Below are 26,300 nucleotides of genomic sequence, written 5' to 3' on the forward strand. Positions count from 1 at the left end.
CAAACACAGAACACTCAGACCTTCTAATGAGCCTAGCACTGTCTGCTACGTAAGAGTTCACATGCGCTGTGGCCAGATAGAGTTCATTTTTACTGAAGCTCCAAAACATACCCGGGTCAGACAGGGCAAGCAGATGAGGCCGTACGTTGTGTCACGTCCAAAAAAACCCTCGCTATAGCTTCTCTGAACGTGTGGAAAACAATCCATTGTTGGATACATTTCATGTAGGACTCTGCTCCAGAGAGGGGACCTCGCTCAGCAGTCATGGAGGCAACACGAGACGCTCCTGCTCCTCTGTCTTCTCCTGCCTGCGACCTGTCGAGGGGGGCGGAGAGTCGACTCCAGCCAGCTCAGGGCCAGACCAAGCTAACTGATGCTGTGGTTTGGTTCAACGTTGCTGCGGGATACGGATTCATTAGGCGCCATGACAGTGGCGTTGATGTTTTCATCTACCGCACGGCGATCGTTGCACCAAACCCACAGCACCTTCGGCGCTCCCTTGGCGATGGGGAATTGGTGGAGTTCAGTCTCTTCGGGACTCCCAAAGGTCCTGAGGCTCGCGACGTCACTGAGCCGGGGGGCGTTGCCGTGCAGGGTTCTTTCCATGCACGTCGGCGCCCCACGGCTCGGGGGCGCGGAGCTGAGGGTCATGGGAGTCCTGGGGGGACTGCTACCATCAATGAGATGTGCATCGCGACGGCAAAGGCTTTTGCTGGGGGTGACAAGGGGGCTTTACGCATTCTCCTCCACAAGATCTTTGAGGAGAATGGGCTGCCCAGCCTTGTCATCCCCGAGTGCTTTGCCCGCGATGTTCACTCGGCACCTCGCCAGCGGGAGCGTTGGGCCCAGCTGCAGCCATTGCCTAAACCCCGCGCAACACCGTGTTAAAGGCTGCGGCTAGACCTCCCCCTCAACTGTCGGACTGCTTCCAATGATGACGAACCAGGACCGGCCTCGACCATGCTAACGGAGTCGGCAGATATCCACCCTCAGCCGCCTGAGAACGAGGAGGGGGAAGCCTCTTCTGCCTCTGCCCCCATGGTTGAGGATTCCACGATCAGTTCCTCAGATGGGGAGGAGGTGGAGGAGGCGGCCCCCCCCTGCTGACGAGGGGGGTTGCCCATCCCGCCCCCCCATTATTGACTACAGAGATCGGCTGGACGTTACCTCCTACCAGCGCCTCCTGACGCTCGATGCTCACTCCAGGTCGTATCAGCTCGGAGTTACAACTTACTCCACGCTTTACGATCTACTCCGAGCTGCCGACCTGGGTGAGGCTATTCCACCAAGCCTGATTGTCAGGGGGGAGGAGGTACGTCTGGCCGATCTACGATCTTTTTATTTTATGCTGCCCCCACGAATGGTGCAGTGATGTGACTGTGCGACCTTCGTAACTTTGTTTTTGTCTTTATATATATATATATATATTTTGTTTGGCCTAATGCCCCAGGTGTGGGTGATGGCCATAAAGCCCCAACCAACAACCAACAACAACAACAACTGCTCCAATTCACAAGTCAAAAAGGATTTTGAAATTCTTTTCACATTATGACACTGAAATGCTGGAGTGGCGCGGTAACTTTCTGAATTTTAATCCCATTGAAAATATATGGAATTACGTGAAGGACAGACTTACAACATGCATCACCTCGTCAGTGCCTATCCTTATGAATGAGATTCGTAACATGTGAGTCAAGGAAATGAATGCAAAATACTTTCAAAATTTAGCAGACAGGATGACCAGACGCCTCCAGTTTGTAACTGAGGCCAAGAGCAACTTGATAACGTATTCGGATGCAGTTACAGTGCATACTCGTACATATTTTCATAATTTATATTATACTTTGTTTACATTATACCCTGAGCGGTCATTATACCTGAGTCTCTCTCTCTCTCTCTCTCTCTCTCTCTCTCTAGATGAAGCATTAGGTTGTAATATCACTAAATTTGACGGTCATACTAAATAGGCAACACAGAAGACAGCACTGCAGAAGCAGGCAGTTCAGAGGGATCTTGATTAACTTTAACTGGGTCCAATAATGGCAAATGAATTTCAGTATTAATTGATATAAAGTGCAATACATTGACAATAAAAACGTAAGGACCATCCATAACATGAAAAACGTTCGACTTGATAGTGTTAAACACGAAAAAAAAAATCTAGTAGTTATAATTGTACCCGAATTAAAACCGAGCCAACACTGTATTGGGGCTGCAAAATTACCAATAGATTGATAGGATTCATTGGTAGTGCAATCGAGTGTAACTCGGGACATATGATCGTCATCTTGAATAATTCCTTAATACGTCCACTTCTGGAGTACTGCATCCAGTCCTGGCTACTTGACAGAGTACAGCAAAGGTAATTAAAATGATACTTATATGATGAGATAAACCATATGAAGAATGATTAAGAGCTGAACCTGTTTACCTTAACTAAGCACATACTACGATGCGATTTAATAGGTGTATACAAAATCTTCAAAGGACATAATACTATGGCGGTCGAAAAGTACTGTGCAGTAGATTGGTCGAATTATACTAAAAGCAACGAACATAAAATTGTTGGCAAGTGTTTCTACCCACTTCAAGCCTGGCACTTCTTCAGTAGAGCTGTATTTATTTGGAACAAGTTGTTTCCATGTGTGGTTAACTATGATACAATACTGCCCATTCATCCATCATCCAGTCCTGTGTTGCCCCAGGAAAAGCGTAGGAGCCCAGGGCTAGGCAGGTTGGTCCTGACATTTAAGATGAGAGTGACCAACCTCATTCATCCTTGAGTGGCATAAAGTGAACAATAAACCCCAACCAACCCTTGGATATAAACCTCCACCGGCTCAATCCGATTGGAGAGCCTTCATTACCCACTAAACCACCAGGCGCCATAATTTGATTATATGGTTACCACCCAGCGTAGTGGTTTCCTGGTGTACAGGAAACCGTTTGGCTTGTCTCTCAGTGTAGAGTCACCCACAGGCAGAAGGAAGAGGAAAGAATGAAGGAAAGAAACACAGAAGAGGGAGTGTCAAGTCACCCGTAAGCACAAGGATGAGGAAAGAATGAAGTAAAGAAAGACAGAAGAGGAAGGAAGTAAATATGGGAGGAGAGGAAAGAGCAACACTACTTAAAAATCGCTTGGATAGGGATTTTTCTACTAATCCCCACCTAAGCCTGTTCACATCTGAAAAATACACTTATGATTCAAGTTGATTTGTAGTTCAAAACACGCATGGCGTACCAATAACCACAGAACAACAACAGTTTCCTTTAGTTCACTAGATCGTTTCTCTTGCAAGTTAAAATAGAATAGAACATGATTTCTTTTCACTTTTTCCTATGAAATTTCCATGACAGCTTTTCTTTGTTGCTTGGTGTTCCTTCTCACTATTTGCTGCCGGCTTCGGCTTTCTTGATCTTGTCCTTGACAGACAGAAAAGTTACGTCAGTTATAAGTACCAGGGCTGGAAACGCTGCTAATAAAAAGTAGCGGCGCTCCCATTCACGTTACTGGTTTCACTACTTGATACGAAATGTAGCGGCGCTCCCGCTCCCGCTCTCGCTACTTTGGATAAGAAAAAGGTAGACGAAGGAAAGGTTAACAAAAACCTGTAATATAGCAATACACTATATACTGTTTTCGATAATATTAGTCAGTCTGAGTGGATATGTTGTGTACCAGTAATGTCAGTATACTTATATTGGAAAAAAGAAAAAAAACAAAAAAACATACATGTCGGTGTCACTTTAATGAAGCTTAGAGCCGAAGGTACAGGAAAAAGCTATTTACTGTATAATGTAACAAATGTTCTTTTACACTGTTACCTAGTATACCTAATGAAAGTAACATATGTAAATACAAGGCAAAAAAATGTGACCTAGCATTGATACATATTATATAGATTTATTATATTTTCTATGATACCTGTTTAAGACATGTACGAAAACGAAAGTAAAAATGAACTGGGGCTTTCTTTTAAAGGTTATTTATACAATAGTAATTTTTTTTTTCCATTACTTTAAACTGAAAATAGCATACTGTTACGAAATAATAACGTAGTAAGAATTAGTCTGAGAGAGAGAGTGGGGGAGAGAGCGGGAGTTAGAGACGGGGATAGTTAGGTGTGTGTGTGTGTGTGTGTGTGTGTGTGTGTGTGTGTTGCCTACATCTAGCTGACATTCTCATTTATCATTACTTAATTTAAATGATCGTTAATTAATTAGCAAATTCCTGTCTAATTATTGAATATTACTAATAAATAATAATAAATTACTGACGTAATGTAGAACAAACATCATTAATTGACAGAACTGACGAAAGAATTATTTTTCGTTATTAATAAATACAACAAACCGTCGGCATATCTGTTTGTACTCACCGACTCCGGACCTGTATTCGTTGCGTGAGTAGCGAGGAGCGCGGTAACGCGTGAGTACGGCCAAAAAGTAGCGGCGCTCTCAGTTCCGTTACTGGCTAAAAAAAGTAATGGCGTTACCACCATCGCTATTAAAATAGTAGCGGCGCTATTCCCAGCTTTGGTTATAACCTAACCTGTACCGAACAGCGTCGGAAAGGCTAATATAGGTCTGTTACATTTTTTACCGATGTCTTTCAAAATACCTATTTTGTGTGTGTGTGTGTGTGTGTGTGTGTGTGTGTGTGTGTGTGTGTGTGTGTGTGTGTGTGTGTGTGTGTGTGTGTGAAAATAGGTGAAAAGACTTCGTAACTTTTAAAGAATTCTTTGGGTTCAAATATTACATTTTTTTTTTCTTCGCCTGTTTTCACTAGTATAAATTTCTGTATTCTGAAAGACTTCAGTAATAATGGGGAATTTGTTGTCTGTCGTCCAGATCAGGCAAGAGAGGGGTGTGCTACTTAATAGAGTTGATTATATAGCGAAAATGCATGATATTTTGATGGATTCCATTAAGTTTACTAAAGTCATTCACGCTGACCTTAGAGAACTGAATATGAAAGTAGAGGATAAAGTAAACAGGTTAATAAAGACCAGAGTTAATAAGCTTCAGAATCTTTGAAACCTTGTGGCTCATAACCAGGTATTCTGTATGGATTACCTGAAGTTCACAAACAATCCATTCCTCTTAGATCAGTCGTGGTTGCATTTAAAATTATCTATCTATCTATCTATTGCCAGACGCCTCAATCCCGTACTGGGTGGCCACAAACAAATCGCCTCCACGTCGCCCTGTCCCCCGCCATTTCACTGCCCTGCTCCCAACTCACATCCCCCTCTCTCATATACCTCTCCACTCCATCCCTCCATCTCATCCTCTGCCTCCTTCTCCCTCTCCCCCCTCCACCTCATTCATATACACTCTCCTCGTCAGTCTCTCACCCTCCATCCTCTCCACATGGCCAAACCACCTCAGCATGTTCCTCCTAACGCTTCCTATCACATCCACATCCACACCACAACGCTTCTTTATATCCTCATTTGTCAGTCTGTCTCTCCATGTGACTCCACAGGCTCCTCTTAAATAACTCATTTCCACTGCTCACACTCTTGACTTGTGTCCTTCCAACAACGTCCAAACTTCACTTCCATACGTCAGAGTTGGTATCAGAATGCTGTCATGTAGTAACTTTTTCACTTCCATGCTCACTTCCCTGTTTCTTATCACTGCTTTCAAGGAACCAGCAACCTTTCTTCCTTATTGTACCCTTTAAAGCACTTCACCCTCCAAACTTCCATCCTTACTCATCACACTACCCAAGTACTTAAACGTACTCACATTTTCCAATTCCTCACCATCCAACTTCACTGTACATTCACTGACTTCACCTCTCTCAAAGACCATCACTTTACTCTTCCCTACATTGACCTTTAGATTCCGTTTCTTACACACTCTCCTAAACTCATCCACCAAGCCTTGCAGCTCCCCTTCGTTTTCACTCAACAACACAGTATCATCTGCAAACAACAGTACAGGGAGTTTCCAAACACTACCCTCACTCAGCAGGGCCACTTCAACATCCACTACCCTACCTTGTACCTCTTTTATTACCCCATCCATGTACAGATTGAACAACCATGGAGACATGACACATCCCTGTTTCAACCCAACCTTCAAAGAGAAAAAGTCACTCTGTTCGCCATCCCCACGCACTGCAGCCTTAGCACCATCATAGATACTTTTCACAGCATTCAACAACTTCCCATCTACTCCATATATTCTTAATACTTTCCTCAATCCTTGTCTATCCACCCTGTCATATGCTTTCTCCAAATCCATGAAACTACCATCTTCAAACTGGCAAAGTTTTTAGTACCTATCCTTACGGAATTGACTACCAACGAATATGCGGTTAAAAATTCATATGAGCTCTTTGATTTTTCTCTCTGGGTTCAGACTACCAACCTCCTCCTACATGTATAACCTCATTGTTTATTAATGTTCTCTTGACTGAAACGATTGATTTATATGTAGATTTAATTTTTAATGGTGCGAAGAAATTCATGGGTTAAAGTAAGAAATTTTTTAAGAACTTGATTTCTGTTTTTGTTAAAGACTGCCATTTTTTGTTTAATAATGAGATATATAAACGGAGAGACGGTGTGGCTGTGGGCTCGCCTCTGGGTCCCACTATGGGTAAGGTTTTTCTCTGCTTGTGGAAGAAGAAATGGCTGGACAGTTGTCCTGTATGTTTTGAACCTATCCTATATCGTAGATATGTTGGTGATACCCTACTTATACTTCAAGTCGAAAGCCATGCTCCACTTTTTCTGAACTATATAAATAAACAATATCAGAGCATAAAATTTACCATGGAATCTGAAGTAAACGGTAAACTCCTTTTTCTTAATTTACTAATACAGAAGGTAAATTGCACTTTCGTTATGTTTGTTTATCGGAAGTGCACAGTCTCTGGTTTGGGTACCAGTTCTTTGGGTTATTACTCATTAATTTCTAAAGTTAACTCTATAAGAACGCTTTTGTACAGAGCTTATAACCCAAATTCTACCTACAACCTATTCCATAAGGAGATTACATTTTTTAAGTACTTTTTTGCTAATAACGGATTCAGTACTGTTCTTTTTGATATCTGTGTTAAAAGATTCTTAGCCAAAACTTACAATCCAAAGCAACTTGTATATACAGTGAGTAAGGAAGAAATGTATCGTTCTCTACCTTTTCCTGGTACTGTGTCAGAGAAGCTAGAGAAAGCACTCACAGGTAAGTTTTCTTTTATCTGGAATCAAATAAAAGTCCGGTTTGTTCATAAGAATGACTTTAAGATTCAGTAATTTTTTCAGTACAAAGACGGACTAACGACCATCCTCCGCTCGTCGATCATTTACAAGTGCCCCAGTTACCAGACACGGTACATCGGTAGCACAATACGAGCATTCAAGCTAAGGGTTGACGAGCACAGAGGTCAGTCGAGTAGGCCATGTATCCCTGTAAGCGTCTTTCCTCACTCAGCGGTAAGGGAACATTCATGTCATTTTAGTACTTCTGTTGATCCCCCCAAAATAATAGATACATAAATAAATGCATATGTATAATCTCTCTCTCTCTCTCTCTCTCTCTCTCTCTCTCTCTCTCTCTCTCTCTGTATTTTATCTATCTGTATATCTACCTTCCTGTGTACCTACCTATCTATCTATTTGTGTGCACACGGAGGCTGAATCCCTGTGAGGGTGGTCAGAATTCGCTGTCCTAACAATACCTCTTCCTTTAGCACAAACATCCACTTCTGTTTCTTATCATTATCACTCTTTCTTTTATCTTCTTTTTTTCCTCCAACATTTTCTAATATTCATTTTCCTATTATTCTCCACTGAATTGTTATTTTTTATTTATTTTCTTCGTATTTTTGATGATACATGTTATATTGTTATTCTTGGTATTACTGTTTATATTATTACTCGGTTTCCTCTTTCCATCGTTTTCTTCAAGATTTTTAATTAGTCTTTTCTTTCACATTATACCCACGCTTTCGAGGCGGAAGTCATTGCTATGATTAGATCAGCATGCGCGCGCGTCAGTTCCCGTGTGCGTGTGTGTGTGTGTATATGTGTGTGTGTGTGTGTGTGTGTGTGTGTGTGTGTGTGTGTGTGTGTGTGTGTGTGTGTTATGTGACTAAATAACTTAAACAGTTTTAATCAGATTTAAACCAAACTTGGGAATGACTTGAGGGAAAATATAGTGTATTTGCGAACAGTACCAGTATGTCAAAGTTTAAGGTCTCAGTACTAGATCAGAATTTGATCTTGGAATGTCAGGTTGGACAGATTTTGTCATGTTTCGACTAAAATTTGTGAAAAAGATGAAGGTGTTAAGTGAGGAACGAAGATATCCAGTTTTAAAAACAATCAGACAAGGGTTAAGGTTACAGAATAAGGTTAAAATTCGATCCATGGCTCTAGGAGTGAACAAAATAAATAAATTAATTCCGATTATTTTTTAACCAAACCTGGAGGGTGAGTCGAGATTACCCAAGGGGCTGCCTGATTGTTTCTGAGGACAATAAATCAGAGGTAGAGGTCACTTGGCAATGTCAACTTAACAAGTATTGATACGACTTGGGCCAAACTTGTAAAGGGGCATATACAAAGGGCAAAAGGGGTTCAGTATTGAGACCAGTCAGAGTTCAAGGTCACAGGAAAATGGCCAATGATAAGGTCACTGGGCAAGATCAGCCTTGTGTCTACTACAATACCGTGCCTTGCAGATCGAGCGGAAAAAGCTCGGCCAAGTAGACACAGATCATCTGACCAACCAAAACATTCAAGATCGTGGAGGCTGCTGGTCAAGCACAGACTGAAGAAGTTTATGAAATAAAGTTTGTATGGTCAAGTGCCAACAAAACACCCATTTAACACATTAATAATCATTCTTATATACATGATGATGATGATGGGAGACATTATACATCGTCTTAGTTTATGATGCTTCGTCATCAACACGTTCATAGCAGTTTTACATCAAATTCATAAACGAGTACTGTAACCAAAGAATCTTTAATGTTTCGTTACTTAACACAATGAATTTGGTGGAGTTCAACCTCCTCATAGGAGAGTAAATATTCCACAGTTTGAGCACTTGTAGTACGGAGCTGAAGTGGTCGCCATCTTCCTTGTTTACAAATAGGGGAGCGCGCCGACTGATCCACCTCATTCTATCGCTCTCTTCGCTCGGCTGGCGGGAAAAAACTTGCACGTCAAGCAATTCTGTGTACCAGCAGAACGCTCTGTGGCTCCCCGTGGCGCCCAGCCAAGCAGACACAAGGCAGTTCAAACACCTTTGCACTGGTCCCGACGTTTTCTGGGCAGTGGTACGCCCCAGTCCCGACATTTTTGGACTTTTTTTTTGGCTCAAACATCCGCTTTTGGTGAGAAACATCGAAATTCATAGAGAAATCGCTCACCTGAGGTTTAAAATACTCAATACAGGTACGAGTACCTCCTTACCTGACTGGGTTTTCTAACAGGCTGGCACCAAAGAAAACGAGTTATATGGGAGGGTAACTATTTTATCCACTCATAAATAGTATTTATTTATTTATTTGGTACGAATTCATATGTAGTACAAGAGTATATTGGTTTTCAAACAGTAATATAGGCATTATAAGCATTGTTTCACTCACTGACTTATCACCATTCATGACCTTTTTTTCCCACATTACCTGATCATCATTTCTGACTGTTTCTTCCTCTAATGCTATGTAAACTTTGTCCTCCACATTGTCATCGATCGGGGAATCACTTTGGCCCTGAATGTTTTTATTGGCCAGGTCACTGGTAACAGGTGAATTGCCGAGACAATGGCGTGCAGGGGGGGGCGAGAGGTTATGCGGTGTAAGGCATTGTCCCTGCTTGGCATCTTGTAGAGGAATAGAGGAAGGTGTCCCGTGTATATGTGCCAAAAATCACTCGCGAAATCACTCGCGAAAATTGAAAATTGTGCAAATTAGGGACCTTGCAATGTTGCTGCGTTAATTTACGTCTCCGGGATATGAGTGCACATCATGTGAGGACGTGAATTCACGTCTCCGGGACACAGCGGGTTAAACCCAACATTGTGAATGTGCTAATGGTCAAGCAAGAATAGATTCAGTTTGGAGAACAATAAGTCATTGGTCAAGATTGTAAGTTCGACTGGTGAGTCTGTGTGTGAAAAGTTTTGATCTGATCTGTATCATACTTGGCAGATGGGTTGAAGATCACTCAAAAGTTTGACCTATTGGCTTTGAGAATAATATGCGAAACGTCAGTTGGAACATGACGAACTCAAGCAGTTTTTATCCTAATAAACCAAGCTTTGTTTAATGGCTTAGGTTAAGACAAGGATAAGGAGAGTGTATTTAGAGAAAAATTAATGTAAAGCAAGATCACAAGAAAATGTCAAATGTCCGAGACACTGGTGAAAGTCACTTCAAACAGATCTGACCTGATTTGAACCAAACTTGATGGAAGAGTTCAGGGTTAGGCAAGAACGAAGCGAGTCTGTTATGAGGGGAATTAGTCAAAGGTGAAGGTCACGTGATCAGTTAGTGAGCGCGGGCGTTGCACTCACTGAAGACTCATTTTTAATGGGGAAGGGATTCATTGTGTTCTTCGGTTCATTTCCAAATAGTCTTTTTCCTACTCCTTTTGTCTTCATGTACCTGTAAACCATTCTTCTAGTTTCTTTGTCTTTTTTTTCAAGTAATCGTGTTATTATTCATCATATTATTTTTATCACGGCCAATAGTTCTTTATGTGTGTTAGTTGAACATAATTTTGTATTTGCTTTCTTAATTTCATTCTTTTGCTCCTTCACTACGATTATGTCCTACCACGGGACAATTTTACTCAGATTAGGGGAGATTATCTGAATTTAAAGGGTTAGAAATACCCTGTAGTAGCCATTCCACCAGATGCTCTCTCCCATTCTAAGTAAAATCATCTGGAGATAAAAATTATTAGCCAAAGCACACTTTATCTTTTTTGAGGGGAAGAGTATATCCATGTGTGTGTGTGTATGTGTGTAATTCACCGAGTCGGGTCGGTCAGGATCACTTGATGGTCGTGATCGTCAGCTTTTACCCTCCCGGAAGGGAGGTGAGAGCTCATATAGTTCGATCTAAGGGCAAGGCTGTGACCTTCACACACGCACACACCCATCCTCTCGCTCAAGGGGGACAGTAACCACCCACTTCGTCAGTGAAACTTTTCGCAACCTGAGCGAGGCGCGAACTCCGGTCCACCAGTTGGCAAGCGAGAGCGTTACCACTGCACCAGCGAGCGGTGTGTGTGTGTGTGTGTGTGTGTGTGTGTGTGTGCTGAAAGAAAGTTTAGTTGGTAATAATGGATCAGGGAATTTCGTAGGTTTCTCTCCTCTCCTGTCAGTTTTATTTCTACCTTTCCGTCTTCTTCACTAGCTTTTGTCATAATCTTCAGCTCTTAATCTGTTAAAGATTTTCTAATTGTTTATAATGCCCTTTTGGTCCAACCATGTTATTTTATTCCCTAATTTCTTCGTCTTTTTCTCAAGTTCCTTATCCACTAATTTTTTCTTCGTCTTCGTAAGTTTCTTATCTTTACACATTGTTTTTATACCATTTGTTTTCTTTACCTCTTTTCTTCTGTTAACTTTTTTTTTCCAGCTGGGTCCTCTCAATCTGTTATTTTTTCCTTGTAGTAATGGAGTCCAGATTTTTGAAGGTTGCAGTGACCGTCCTCTTTCATCGTCCTTGGATATCTTTTTGGTCCACCCCTTTCATCCGTCCATCTCCCGCATCATTTTTCCTTCTCTATCTCAGTACCCACTCGAGGTCGCCTCTTACTTTCCTCTATCTACCTCTCAACTTCCATTATTCCTTTCACCATCCCTCTCCCCCCCCCCTTTTTTTCATTTAAATCTTATTCATTCCTCTTTTTCCACCTTTTTCATCTCTATTCCTAATTCCTGTATTCCTTCTTCCGTTTACATTTCATGATTGCTTCATCGTTTTCTTCCTTATTTTCCGGCTTTTCTCCTCATTCCTATCCTGCTTCCCTTTTTGCTCGTACTTCTCTTCTCCAGAGTCTTCCATCGTCAAATTTTCTCACTTTCCTTGTGTTCTCTCTCCCCTCCCTGCTTTTCCTTCTTCTTTTCTATCTCCTTCCTTATTCTTCCATCTCGTTTTCACCTGTCCCTTTCAATCCATTCGTTCATTGTTCTCTTGCCTTCATTTTCTTAGGTTCTCACTCGCTTCCTTCCTACATCTTCTTGTTTTCTCTGTTATTTCCCTTGCGTCCTTCCTGTTTTCTTGCTATTCTTCTCTTCCGCCCATTCGTCCACCTGTCCAACTTTTCTTCATTTCATCTTCTTCCATACTCTTTTTTCTTTCGTCTTTGTTCTCAGGATGTTGTTATTGTTTCCAGGGTGAATTTCTTCAGTGGCTCAGTTAATACAGTGTTTACTTTCTCTTTTCCCTACATGTTATTCCCATCCGACTCTTTCTTTCATAATTTTCATGGTTTGTATCCTTATCATTATACTTTCCATGTTTTAAAGGTTTAAATATTGTACCCCTTTTTTGTTTTGCCAAATATCCTTTCAGCTCACACACACACACACACACACACACACACACACACACTTATAATCCCCCTTTCTCCTCCTCGTCCTCATCCATTTCGTCGTCATTGTTGTTGTTGATGGATATTTTTTGTTGATGTTGTTGATGTTTGTGTTGTTTTTGTTGTTGTTCTTCTTCTTCCTTTTTTTTTTCGTTCGTCCATTTCAGCATAATATCCTGCTTCCCTCATTTTTCTCCTTTTCTCCATTATCGTTACTTTCCACTTTTTTCCTTCTTCCCTCTCCTCCTGCTTTCTCTGTTTTATCATTTCCTCCCCAATCTCATCTTCATCCATCATGTCCCTCATTATTCGTATTTTTGCTCCTCTTGACATTCTCGTTTCCCTTTTGTTTCATCGTATCCTTTCGTTCATCTTTCCTTCGATCTTCTTTTTTCCACGTCTGCCTCTCTTCCCTCCTCACCGTTCCGTTTCTCCCTTCCCATCTTACACTCTTCATCCTCATTTCTTTATCTCTGCCCTGCTGTCTCATTTTCCATTTCTTGCATCCTTTCCCCAATCTTCCTCTTTTTATTTATTCTTTCTTCTATACCTCTATTCCCTTTTACTTCATTGCTTTCCGTCCTCGCTTCCCGTCTCCGTTCTTCCATCGTGCCCTCTGCCTCCCCTTCTATCCCCTCCATTCCTCCTCTTCTTCCTCTTTTCCTGCCATTTCCTGCCACATCATATTCCCCCAGTTCCCCCTTTTCATTCGTCTCTTCTTTCCCTCCTCCTCTCATTTTGCGTCCACACTTCCCTCTTTTTACGTCTTCTCCTTCCATTCCACTCCACCTTGTCTCCTCCCAGCTTTTGTCTTCATCTTCCCCCCCCCCCCAGCCTGCCTAGCCCTTCCTCTGCTCCTCCTGCGGGTGGTGATGAAGTAACGCCATGACGGTAATAATTCAGCCTTCATGATGAGCAGCCACGCCCAATTGTCTCGGTGCAAGGGCCTGGAAAGAGAGAGAGAGAGAGAGAGAGAGAGCACAGTGTGACAGGGTGAAGGAATGAAGGAGAGGTGTTGGGTGTTAAAGGGTTAAAGAAAAATGTGTAGGAACGTACAGTGGGGAAAGAAGCAGGGAAACCTACTCTCTCTCTCTCTCTCTCTCTCTCTCTCTCTCTCTCTCTCTCACTCTCTCTAAAATAATCTCATCTCATCTTATTAGTCGTTTGAGTATCCACTGTAGGACCGGCATATCCCTCCCGAAGCAGGGACGATACAGCCAATGTATCTGTACCAAGTGGCTTAGACTGTCTAGTAGAGACTGTACTGTATGTAGGGTGAGAAGTACTCGTAAGTGTAATTGTAGTGTTGGAGTGGCTTTGGATGTGTGTGTAGTCTGTGAACCAAGTGTAATCGGCCCGCGCAAGCCGACTGGGTGCAAGCATACTTTATAGTATGCGACACTGGTTCAACCACAGCATCCCTTATGTCCGCCAGTGCAGTACGTGGCCTGAAGAACGCTCCCAAAATTTATTACCCTGGCGGGGGGCGAACCCTCGTTTTTCAGTGTACGAAAACGCGCACTTTACCACTACAACAGAGGCGCCATATATATATATATATATATATATATATATATATATATATATATCACACACACACACACACACACACACATTGAAGGAGGGTGGCAAGGAAGAAGATTAGCAAGTCACCATGGAAATTATTCATAAAGGATCTTAGTCAATATCTTTGATAGTTTTTTTCAGCATTTTAATTTATTATAATGAATCATCTTTCTCCTATTTTTTCTTTAATCGTGATTTATTAATTTATTTACTTTTTTGAGGGGGTATTGTTGTTGAAAAGTGTTTGGCAGTTGGCCATGTGAAAACTTCAGGACAAATATGTAATCTTATTCTAACATTAGGTGCAAGACAGTTTATAAATACGGTGTTGTCCCTCGGCGTAGGATGTGGATTTACTGGTCATGTTAGAAATGGCTGACGAAACGATGGTGCAACTGAGGTGGGCAATATGAACACAGCAAATGCTTTTGTGGTAAAGTAAGAGAAATATGAGAAAAAAAAAAAAAAAAAAAAGATTGAGCACTCAGAGAGTTCAACACCCGTGCCAACCAGTTGGTCTAAGGACATATTTTTTGCCCTATAACCTTTACTTTTAACTCTTCTCGAAGTTGAATTACTTCCTTCGTCTCTGACACTTAACCCTTTCAGTAAATTTGGTCCACATCGGCAAAAGATTTGAGTTGACCTTGCCTGTGATATTGATTTTTGAATTTTTCCTGGGATCTTGATCTTTTATGTTCTCAAAATCAAACCCCTTTTCCCTTGCCGTATCCTGAACTTTTCCTCGAAGTTTTGCGTAACTCGAATGAAACCTATGTTGACCCAGCCATGCTATTTTGACCTTTTATTTACTGTTTTGTAAAACAGTAGGTCAGTGCCTAGGTTTTCTCCAAGTTTAGTCCAAATAAAAAAGAAAAATATTGTTGTTGTTTTGTGCAGTCACACGCAAAATCGAAATTTCACTTTGCACTGTGACATTAACTTTTAACTGATTTATCTCAAAAGTGAATCTCTTCGCTCTCGCCCAACCCTCAACACTTCAACCAAGTTTATCTAAATCGAATAAAGAACATGTAAATTGACGTAGTAAGGTCAGACTTTAACCATGACATTTAATGTGGTGTTCTCAAAACCAGCAGGCCAGCCTCTTGGTTGATCCAAAGCCTATAAACACCAGGTCAGCTCAAGGAGGTTGCGACAACGGACTCACTCATTAAGCATGACGCCAAACGTCCATTTCTCTCCTCAATCAGTTTATAGCATTAGTTTTTATTGGGCTACATATATTTAATTCAGGATTCTAGTATAAGTCCATCACAACCAGACATGCATAAAGCTCAGCTATGGGGATCAAAACACAGGAATTCAGGAAATATTCAAAACTGTAACAGCAGTTAGAGTTTATGGACGTCTTTTTCTGAACATTTTCTTCAAAATGTCATATCATTCCAATTCCTACCAGATTCCTATGAAATGGTGGAGGTTACCCTTGACATTTCATATATACAGTACAGCTTGACCTACAGATTAAGTCGAGATGTTCAGAAGATTTTTTTGCCTCTCCTAGGAAGGCGGGGTCCTGCCGTGACCACCCTCCCCTAATATCTGTAAAACATCGAGCAAGATTACACCTTGTTGGAAAAGATATCAGACTTGTAGGCACTAAGTACAATTTTGAAAAAAGCGTTTAATAGAAAAAATATAACATGGAGTTCCTTGTCATGAGTGAAATGGACACCAGATGCAGTAAATGGAAATGGAAATTTTCTACATCGCAGTTTGACTTTGTCTGTGATATATTTGCAACACTGCCTGTGGAATCAGAGCTTGATACTTAAAGGTATGGAAATCACTGGAATACGGAAAATACAGACACTGATTTGGAGAATGTCGCAGGTCAGTGGTATTTTGCCGCTGGGTGAGTGGTGACTATGGTATGGGTAAAGTCATCAGCCCTCTACCTCTTCCGGTTAGGCCTGGTATGTTTGAGCCTTTAGCTGACCCTCAATCCCTCCACCAAGTTTGGTTAAAATTGGATAAAACTATTTTCAGGTATTTATTTCACACACACACACACACACACACACACACACACACACACACACACACACACACACACACACACACACACACACACACACACACACACATTCTACTACATCGTTTAATTTTGTATAATATTGCATATTTAATAGTCAAATCCTATAGCGTAATGGCTTTCTCCCCATCACACATGCTAAAAACAACACTCGTTGACTAATCGGATGACAGACGAACAGGGAAAAGATCTGTGAAATCAGCTTGAGGAGAGTGGGGTGGGTATGTCCGTGAATGTGTGTGGAGAGAGAGAGAGAGAGAGAGAGAGAGAGAGAGAGAGAGAGAGAATGTTTTAATGTAACATGCCGTTCTGTACAATGCAATGTGTACTATTTGCTTGCGTGCATTCGTGTGTGTGTGTGTGTGTGTGTGTGTGTGTGTGTTAGTACACCTATTGATATCTTCATAATCACCACCTTTATTATTATACACTGACAACACACAAATTTTTCCCTTACAAGCTCTTACCTGTTAACCTATAATGTTCCAGCCCTGCTGTGTATGACGTTTATCCTCACATATCCACTTTTCTGCCTGTCTCGTACTTCACCAGCTTTTAAAACATATACCAGAGATTATCGCATGTTACTTAAAGCTTATCAGCTCTGAACAGAAGTAATCGTATTGTTTCTCCAAATTGCGTTTCGAAACATCACTTTGATAAAACATTGTGTATGTGAACATCTACAAAAAAATCCTCTCATCCTCCTCATATCAATAATGGCAAATTCAGGGCATGGGTAAGCCTTATTATAGGTCAAGACCAAAATAAATCCTTTTGTATGTTCTAATACTCTGAAAACGATTTTCAGTTTTGTCGAAACCTTTTGAAATGGAAGGTTTTAATGTAGCCGTCATTAACATCTATACAGGTGGAGGCCGTCTTGAACCTGAATACAGTTGTCTGTTGGTAATTATTTAAAACTGACAATACGTTATCCATTTGAAAAGAATAGCATTACCTTCAGTTTTCGTTCTCTGTAACTGTAATGACGAATCTACTTAACCTTAACACCTCTAGGGAGATAACTTCGTTTTATATTTTTTATTGCCTCTTCCACTTTTTCTTTTCTAAATTGGGAAGCCTTCTGGTATTGAAAGGATTAATAAAGGCTATCTGTTAAATATCTGGATCATAATGTCTTCCCCAGTCTAAATGAATATTTCCAGAGACTTTCCTCATTTTCGTCAACAACCTGCCACATTCCTACAGCACGAAGGCTTCTACCCGCATTGTTCACTTTCACATATTAGATGTTAGCTTGGTCCATTCACTTCAACTAAATGGCCTCGTTTTTATATCTCCATCTTTTACTCTGCCTGCCTCTTCTTATCATTCTGTGTGTCACCTTGTTTGTCTATGTCATCCCTGTTGTAAGAAGGACACGGCCAGCACATATTCATAGTTGCTTTTTGATGATCATAGAAAAGAGAATGTAAACTATTCTATAAAGAGGAACGATTTCTGGGGAGAGGTGCGAAAATACAGGAATGAAGGTGAGCGATTGAGGACGAAAGAGGAAGAATACTAACCAAAGAAAGCAATGCATTGTGTATAGGAAAATAAATATTGAATGTCTGATTAATGGGAATGGTGAGAGAGGAGCGATAGTGTGCATAGGAGGTATGTGGTACCGGTAAATGAGTCAAGAACGCTGCGAAACAGTAAAAAAAAATGGGAAGGCATCGGGTGTTGATGAGGTATGTGCAGAGGTGATCAAAATAAACAGTGAGATTAGAATGAACTGCGTTAAAAATATGTATGAAAGCTTAGATAAATTAAACTGTACCAGCAGAGAGAGTGAAGGCAGTGAGTGTACGTTTGCACAAAAGTAGAGATAGAAATTTAAATTTGTGTAGTTGTTACCGTGGTATAAATATACTGAGTGTAGTAGAAGTAGCCTGTATGGAAGACTTATCATACAGAAAACAAGGGATATATCAGAAAGACTAGTGAGTGACGAACAAACAGGCTTTAGGAGTTTTAAGGGATGTATGGGTCAAAAGTTTACAACGAGGCAGACAGGGGAATAAACTTGAAGAAGTCTGCAAGATATTTATGTTCTTTACGGCTTTGGAAAAACGTGGGTTAAGGTATACAGAGAGAGTTATGGAAGGTTTTACGTACATATAATATGGTGTGGAGGAAAAAGTGCTGAACGTTTGTAAGAGGGTTTGTGATATTAATGAAGCTTGTATAAGAGTAGGAGGTTGGCTAAATCAGTGGTCAGATAAAAGTGTTGGAGTATGAGAAGGGAGTTTGATGATCCTGATGACTACTTCATCTACAAACACAGGTGAGGTTATGATAGAGGTACAAACTTGAAAATTGGAGATATTGTGATGATGGTTGTAATACATGGTGAAGAGTGGAGCATTTTAGGTCTGATATATGCAGATGATAATGGTGTACTGTCTAACAGTGAGCAAGAACTTTGCATACCGGTACAGAGTTTTATCGATGTCTGCGAGCGTTGTGTCTTGAAAGTAAAATGATGAAAAGAGTAGAGTAATGGTTGTAAGGAGAGAAGGTGACTACCAGCATGATGTTCTAGTGAATGGAGAGAGCTGAATTGGTAAAACCGTTTGATTACCTGGGATTATTGGTGCAAGGAAGGAAAGCAGCTGGTGATATGAAGACTTTGATGTAGACTAGAGATCTGAGCGTGGCAGTTGCAAGAGGACTACCTGAGAGGGATTAATACCCACGTTAACATATGAGTGGTAACTGCAGTATGGAGTAAATATGAAAAGTAAGGATTAAAGCAGCAGAGATGGGGTTCTTGAGAATCCTGTGTGGAATGCAGTGAGTGGATAGGTTAAGAAATAGTGCGATTCGTGAAGGGTGTGGAATAAGGAAGTCCGTGAACAACGGAGATGAAAAGAGCAAGGGAGGAGTGGGAAGCCAAGGAGATGGAAACTTACGGTAAAAAAACGGTGAGAGAGGGGGGGAGGCTATGGAAATGACTTGGGATCGAGCTAGCTGCTCGATGAATTTCGTACGGGGAGTACATAATAATGGTTTGACATCTTTTACCCTCACGGTCGTCAGATACACTGCCTGACATGTAATTATGAAGGTGTGTGTGGAAGGTGTACCTGTGAGATGGAACCAGGGTTCCTGGGACACAAATAATAGTGCATGAGAGCGTAAATTTTATTAGGTTAGCAATTGATTGGTTTTCACGACCAAGATGATTTTCTTTTTCTTGCGCTCTGGCCCATACACTGCTCCACCTGCCGATGAGAAAAGCAAGCATGATAATGACTGATGATGATAATGTTGCTATTCTCTACATGCGCCTATTTTCTATCCATAGTTTTCTCTTTTAATCTTTCCTCGCCATTCCCCGGTGAGAAAAATCGTCTGTATTAGCAAAAATAAAACCGAAAACACATCATCCTCGTGAAGGGGTAGAATTTAGTAAGCTCCATTCTTGGTGAAGAATTAAATCCAGCTTCTTTAACCCATTCTAGAAGGTAACTCCTGCTGTACCTGATCCTCATCACCCACAGGTTATTTTCATCAGCCGAGAATGATTGATCCATGCTGAGAGGGAAAAAGAATAATATACATAACAAATCACTATGGAGTAGATGCCAGGGAGTCTTTACAATGAAAGACTATAGGTCCGCATTTTGTTTTTCTTCGGTAAGTTACGATATCAAAGAGCTGAGAGGTGGGGGTTGGAGAGAAGAGGGATGTGCCTTGGTGAACGCAGAATACAGGAGATTGGTGGGCTCGTATCCAGTTCTTCCCCTATATTATTAGGGGCAGGGAACGCGAGTGTGCGGAGAAGGGAGAGATGCTGAAGATCCTCAAAGTCCCACAGAACGAGTAGTAGTGTCTTCTTTTTTTGTAACCCTGGGGACTAAGGACTGGAGATAGGAAGAGCGATAGGGTGAAATTACAGGTAACAGAAAGCCTTAGGCCCCCAGAAAAACAAAGACTAAATCCTGGCTCTATCGGATACGCCAAGAACATGTATCACGTTCTGTAGCTTCACATAAACGTATCCGATTGAGTCAATCCCGTCGCTGCCACGTTAAAAAGGGGTGCCAAGTCCCTGAACATGCACTTCTCCTCACAACATTCATCCAGCTAGCCCGATCTCTTGTCAGTTACTTAGCCTCACTGACTTCCAAACCTCTCTTCCTCGCACACTAATCGTACCATATCTCTCCACCATCTCCTTGGCTTTCCTCGCCTCCTCCCTCCTTCAAATTCGCTCAGATATACCATTTTCACCACTCTGTTGTTATCCATTCTCTCCACATGACCCTACCATCTCGGAACACTCTCTTCGATTCTGGCGTCCACCGACTTCTTCACTCCACATCTTTCACGAATCACATTATTTCGTATCCTATTCACCCTCTGTACTCCACATACATTCCTCAGCAGTCCCATCTCCATTGCTCTTACTCTTGACGTTTCACTTGCATGCCGCACCATAGTGTCACATCCATATTAAAGTTGGCACTAAAGTCCTTCATGTAAGTTCCGCGCAGCTGCAACACTCACGCCTCTGTTTCTTATCAAGGCCTTCACTGCACCAGCTACTTTTCTTCCTTGTGTCACTCTACTTTCAACTTCTCTTGCACATTTTCCTCTCTTTTCTGTCACTGTACCCAGTTATTTGAACTCTATCGCCAATATCCAGTCTCTCTCCATTCAGTGTAACATTGCACTGGGAGTCACCTTCTCTCTCAATAAGCATTGCTTTACTCTTTTCTACATTTACCCTCAAGGCACGACGCTCACAGACATCAGCAAAACTCTGCACTAGCCTACCAAGTTCTTGTCCGATACCTGCAAGTAGTACTGCATCATCAGTATACAACAAATTTGAGATATTCCATCTGTCACCATTCATTACCAATGCCATTCCTCTCTCCGTTACTCGTGTTTTTACTTGTGTCGTCACCCCATCCATATATACAGTATATATTGAACAACCATGGGGACATCACACAACCTTGTCGCACGCTCACACCGATCGTGAACCATTCACTTGGATGCCCATTAACCCTTACACATGCTTCACTACCATCATAAAAACCCATGACGGCACCTACCAGCTTACCATCTACACCGTACATGCGCAAAACTTTCCACAATCATTCTCTATCCACTTTGTCATATGCTTTTTCCAGATCCATAAATGCCATAAATACCTTATGATCCATCTCACAAGCCTTCTCTGCCATCTGTCTCACTGCAAATGTTTCATCCGCACATTCTCTGCCACTCCTAAAGCCAACCTGTTCATCACTCACTAGGACTTCTGATATCTCTCTTACTTTATAACAATTCTTGCATATACCTTCCCTTTCTATCTATCTATCTATCTATAGCCCGACGCCCTAATCCCGCAAAGGGTGGCCGCAGACAAAACGCCTCCAAGTCACTCTGTCACCCACCATTTGACTACCCTCCCCCCAACTCACCCCCCCCTCCCTCATATACCTCTCAACTCCATCCCTCCACCTCATCCTCGGTCTACCCCTTCCTCTCCCTCCCTCCACCTCACCTACATACACCCTCTTAGTCAGTCTTTCATTCTCCATTCTCTCCACATGTCCAAACCACCTCAGTGTATTTCTCCTAATCTTCTCAACCACATCCACATCTACCCCACAACGTTCCTTCATTTCTTCATTCGTCAACCTGTCCCTCCACGTCACTCCACATGCTCCTCTCAAGTAACTCATTTCCACTGCTCTCACTCTTGACTTGTTCCCCTCTTGCAAGGTCCACGCCTCGCTTCCATACTTCAGGGTAGGGATCACAATACTATCATGCAGTGACTTCTTAACTTCCATACTCACCTCCTTATTTCTCATCACTGCTTTCAGTGTACCAACAACCTTCCTTCCCTGCTGTACCCTTTCACGTACTTCATCCCCCAAAGTTCCATCCTTACTCATCACACTACCCAAGTACTTGAATGCACTCACATTCTCCTTATCCTCACCATCCAACCTCACTGCACACTCTGTGACTTCATTCCTCTCAAACACCATAACTTTACTTTTGTTTACATTAACTTTCAGCTTCCTCCTCCGACACACTGTCCCAAATTCATTCACCAAACCTTGCAACTCCCATTCATCTTCACTCAACGATACTGTATCATCAGCAAACAGCAACACCGGAAGCTTCCAAATCTCACCCTCATTCATTAGGGCCAGCCCCACATCCACTGCCCTACCTTGCTTCTCCTTTACAACCCCATCCATATATATATATTCAACAGCCATGGAGACATCACACACCCCTGTTTCAGTCCCACATTGAGATCAAAGAACTCACTCAGCTCACCATCCACTCGCACCGTAGCCCTAGCTCCCTCGTACATACTCTTCACAGCACTCAACAATTTTCCCTCCACTCCATATATTCTTAATACCTTCCACATACCTTGCCTATCTATTCTGTCATAAGCTTTCTCCAAGTTCATGAAGGCAGCATACACTTTCCTCCCCTTCTCTAGATACTTCTTCACTAAACATCTTAGAACAAATATCTGATCTACACACCCTTTTCCCTTCCTAAATCCCCCTTGTTCTTCACCAACTAGCTCCTCTGTCATATGCCTAACCCTATCAATGAGCATTCCACCATATATTTTACCAGTCACACTAAGAAGGCAAATACCCCTATGGTTACCACATACTTCTCTCTCCCCTTTTCCTTTGTACAGAGGAACAATTATACCTGATTTCCAGTCCTCTGGAACCCTTCCCTCTTCACAAGCCAATCTACACAACTTCCATATCCACTCCACAACAATCTCACCCCCATACCTAAGCATTTCACCACACACTCCATCAATTCCTGGGGCCTTTCCCAGCTTTATCTTCTTCATCGCTTCCACTACTTCCGCCCTACTGATCTCTTCCTCCCTCCTCTCATCTCTTCTTCTCCCAGCCATTCCCCAACCACTTATACTCACACATTCAATAAACTTACGCCACGATAATTCTTTGCACTCACAAGATGAAAGTAATTCCCTTTCCTCCCGGGACACTATATATATATATATATATATATATATATATATTGCAGGAAAGGGTAGGAACAAGGAATGAGTGTGCATTCGTCTATAATTATTCTTCCTTCTTGAGCAGAATTTTAATAATAATTTCCTCGTTATTATTTTATTCTCGAATCAGCAAGGACAGGATGTGAAAAGATTCTAGTCCTTGTCCTTCCCACAAAAACTAATCTGAGTTACGACAGCAACTCGAGCAAACACGAATTATAAGCCCACCCATGAGCCCGGAGTTTTAGTAAAGGGGGAAGAGGTCTCTACGAAGGAGGTGGTGCTAAACTTATCAGAATAATGACCCATATCTATTCCTCTAGTCCAGGGTGGAAAGATTAATAGGCGATGGAGGGAGGGGGGGGGGAGTCGTGTCGGAGGAAGACGTTAAAATTTGTGAGATTAATATGTGAAGGAGGGGAGGGGGCAGGGTCGCGGCGGAGGAAGAGGTTAAATTCTGTGAGATTACAGGTGCGGGGAAAACATGTTTGTGCGAGACAAGGAGACCTTGGAGACAAACACCAATTGTGCACTAGATTAGTGAGGTGTCTTGTGCCTTGTGTCCAACACCTGTTCACTCTCTCACACACGTGCACAGTTAAATACACACACACACACACACACACACACACACACACACACACACACACACACACACACACACACACACACACACACACACTTGTATCCATATACCCATGCACGCGTGTATATTACTTGTCACGTACAAGTGCATGCATTCATCAACATATTGTACGAATACATGCACACACACGTATAAACAAATATGCTTGCACACACAAACCTACGGATGCACGCACATATAACCACAACCTAAACACACTTAGATTTATATGCACACGCCTACACACACTCGCCTGTACAAGCACACGTAACTACTCATACTCGCTTCTACCTACACATGTTCACACTCAGCTTACATACGCACTTTTACACATGATCGTACATACACTACATACGCACACATACACATATTCGCACATACGAGCACACACCTACACACACTTCTCCATACATGCGCACACTTAAACTCATTCGCACATACTCCAACGCACCTACTTCACTCGCACAAACACTCAGCAACACAGGATAATAATTCAGTCCCACAGATACATTCATAATATATACGCAGTTACCAAAATTAACCTTACCACACAAAAAAATAAAATAATTATGGCCATTGGGACAACATAATTATTCGTCCACAAGAAGACACAGATACATCATACACACGCATATCAGTTCGTTCACACACACACACACACACACACACACACACACACACACACACACACACACACACACACACACACTTATAATCCCCCTTTCTCCTCCTCGTCCTCATCCATTTCGTCGTCATTGTTGTTGTTGATGGATATTTTTTGTTGATGATGTTTTCGTTGTTGTTGTTGTTGTTCTTCTTCTTCCTTTTTTTTTTTTCGTTCGTCCATTTCAGCATAATATCCTGCTTCCCTCATTTTTCTCCTTTTCTCCATTATCATTACTTTCCACTTTTTTCCTTCTTCCCTCTCCTCCTGCTTTCTCTGTTTTATCATTTCCTCCCCAATCTCATCTTCATCCATCATGTCCCTCATTATTCGTATTTTTGCTCCTCTTGACATTCTCGTTTCCCTTTCGTTTCATCGTATCCTTTCGTTCATCTTTCCTTCGATCTTCTTTTTTCCACGTCTGCCTCTCTTCCCTCCTCACCGTTCCGTTTCTCCCTTCCCATCTTATACTTATAGTGCAGCGTTTGAAAACTTCCTGTTTTGTTGTTTGCTGATGACACTGTATTGTTAAGTGAAGACGAAGAGGAACTGCAAGGCTTGGTGAATGAGTCTGGGAGTGTGTGTAAGAAACGGAATCTACAGGTGAATAGAGAGAGGGGTAAAGTTATGGTCCTCAAGAGAAATGAGGTCACTAAATGCCCAGTGAGGTTGGACGAAGAGGAAATGGAAAATGTGTGTACATTTAAGTACAGTACTTGGGTAATGTGATGAATAAGGGTGGAAGTTTAGAGGATGATGTGCTTGAAAGGGCACAACAGAGAGGAAAGGTTGCTGGTTTTTTTAAAGCAGTGATAAGAAACAGGGAAGTGAGCATGGATGTAAAAATGTCGTTGTATGATTGTACTGTGATACCAACTCAACCGTATGGAAGAGAAGCTTGGACTTTGTTGGAAGGACAAAAGTCAAGCTTCAGAGCAGTGGAAAGGAGCTATTTGAGAGGAGCACGTGGAGTTACATGGAGAGAAGACAGACTTATAAATGAAGAAGTGATGGAGTATTGTGGTGTGGACGTGGATGTGATAGAAAGCGTTAGGAGAAATACATTGAGGTGGATGGTCCATGTGGAGGAATTGGAAAGCGAGAGACTAACGAGCACAATGTATGTGATTGAGGTGGAGAGGGGAGAGGGAAGCGGAGGCCGAGGATGAGATGGAGGAGTAGAGTGGAGAGGTATATGAGGGGTGTGTGAGCTGGTGGGAGGGCACCTAAATGGCGAGGGACAGGGAGGCATGGAGGCAATTTGTTTATGGCCACCCCATACTGGATAAAGGCGTATGACAATAGGTAGTTTGGTATACAGAGTATAGGTGTGTTCCATGTTTCACCTTAACCCGATCACTAAGATTCTTGGCTGGTAGCGAGAAACAATAAAGCATAATGGCTGAAGTGGTAAATGGAGATAGTTTGTAACCTGTTAACAGCAAGATGTCTCCCAGTAGCTGAAAAAAGCAGTCTGGACATACTATGCATAATTAATACACAGGAGAATAATGTTATTACATGCAATAAGCAGAAATACACCAGAATATAGTCCTAAGTCTGCTCTCAAGTGCAGATGATGATGTAGTGGGAAACATGGAAAAACTCTTGAGCTGGTTTGGCCAAATCGAGTGGATGGAGTGTGAGAGGGTATAGTTAGGGAAGTGTATAAAAACAGCTCGGATGAAAATAGACAAATAAGACCTTGAGTCTGATAGAAGGTAAAGGGTTTAAATTCTAAGAGTTAGGATGGGGTATATGAGAAG

At 41.8% G+C, this 26,300-nt stretch overlaps 1 protein-coding gene across 1 annotated transcript in view; it reads left to right on the plus strand.

The window, feature by feature from the left end:
* The first annotated feature begins 1,193 nt into the window (after positions 1 to 1,193).
* Positions 1,194 to 26,300, plus strand: part of LOC145418735 (neurotrimin-like) — a 199,379-nt gene continuing 174,272 nt past the window's right edge. Inside the window, exon 1 of the mRNA XM_080287070.1 lies at positions 1,194 to 1,271. Coding sequence (XP_080143196.1) covers positions 1,194 to 1,271 — 78 coding nt within the window. The remainder of the gene's footprint in view (positions 1,272 to 26,300) is intronic.

This window comes from Coenobita brevimanus, chromosome 116, assembly GCF_032717465.1.
Source record: "Coenobita brevimanus isolate Jiangsu-jjx chromosome 116, ASM3271746v2, whole genome shotgun sequence".
NCBI classification, from domain to species: domain Eukaryota; kingdom Metazoa; phylum Arthropoda; class Malacostraca; order Decapoda; family Coenobitidae; genus Coenobita; species Coenobita brevimanus.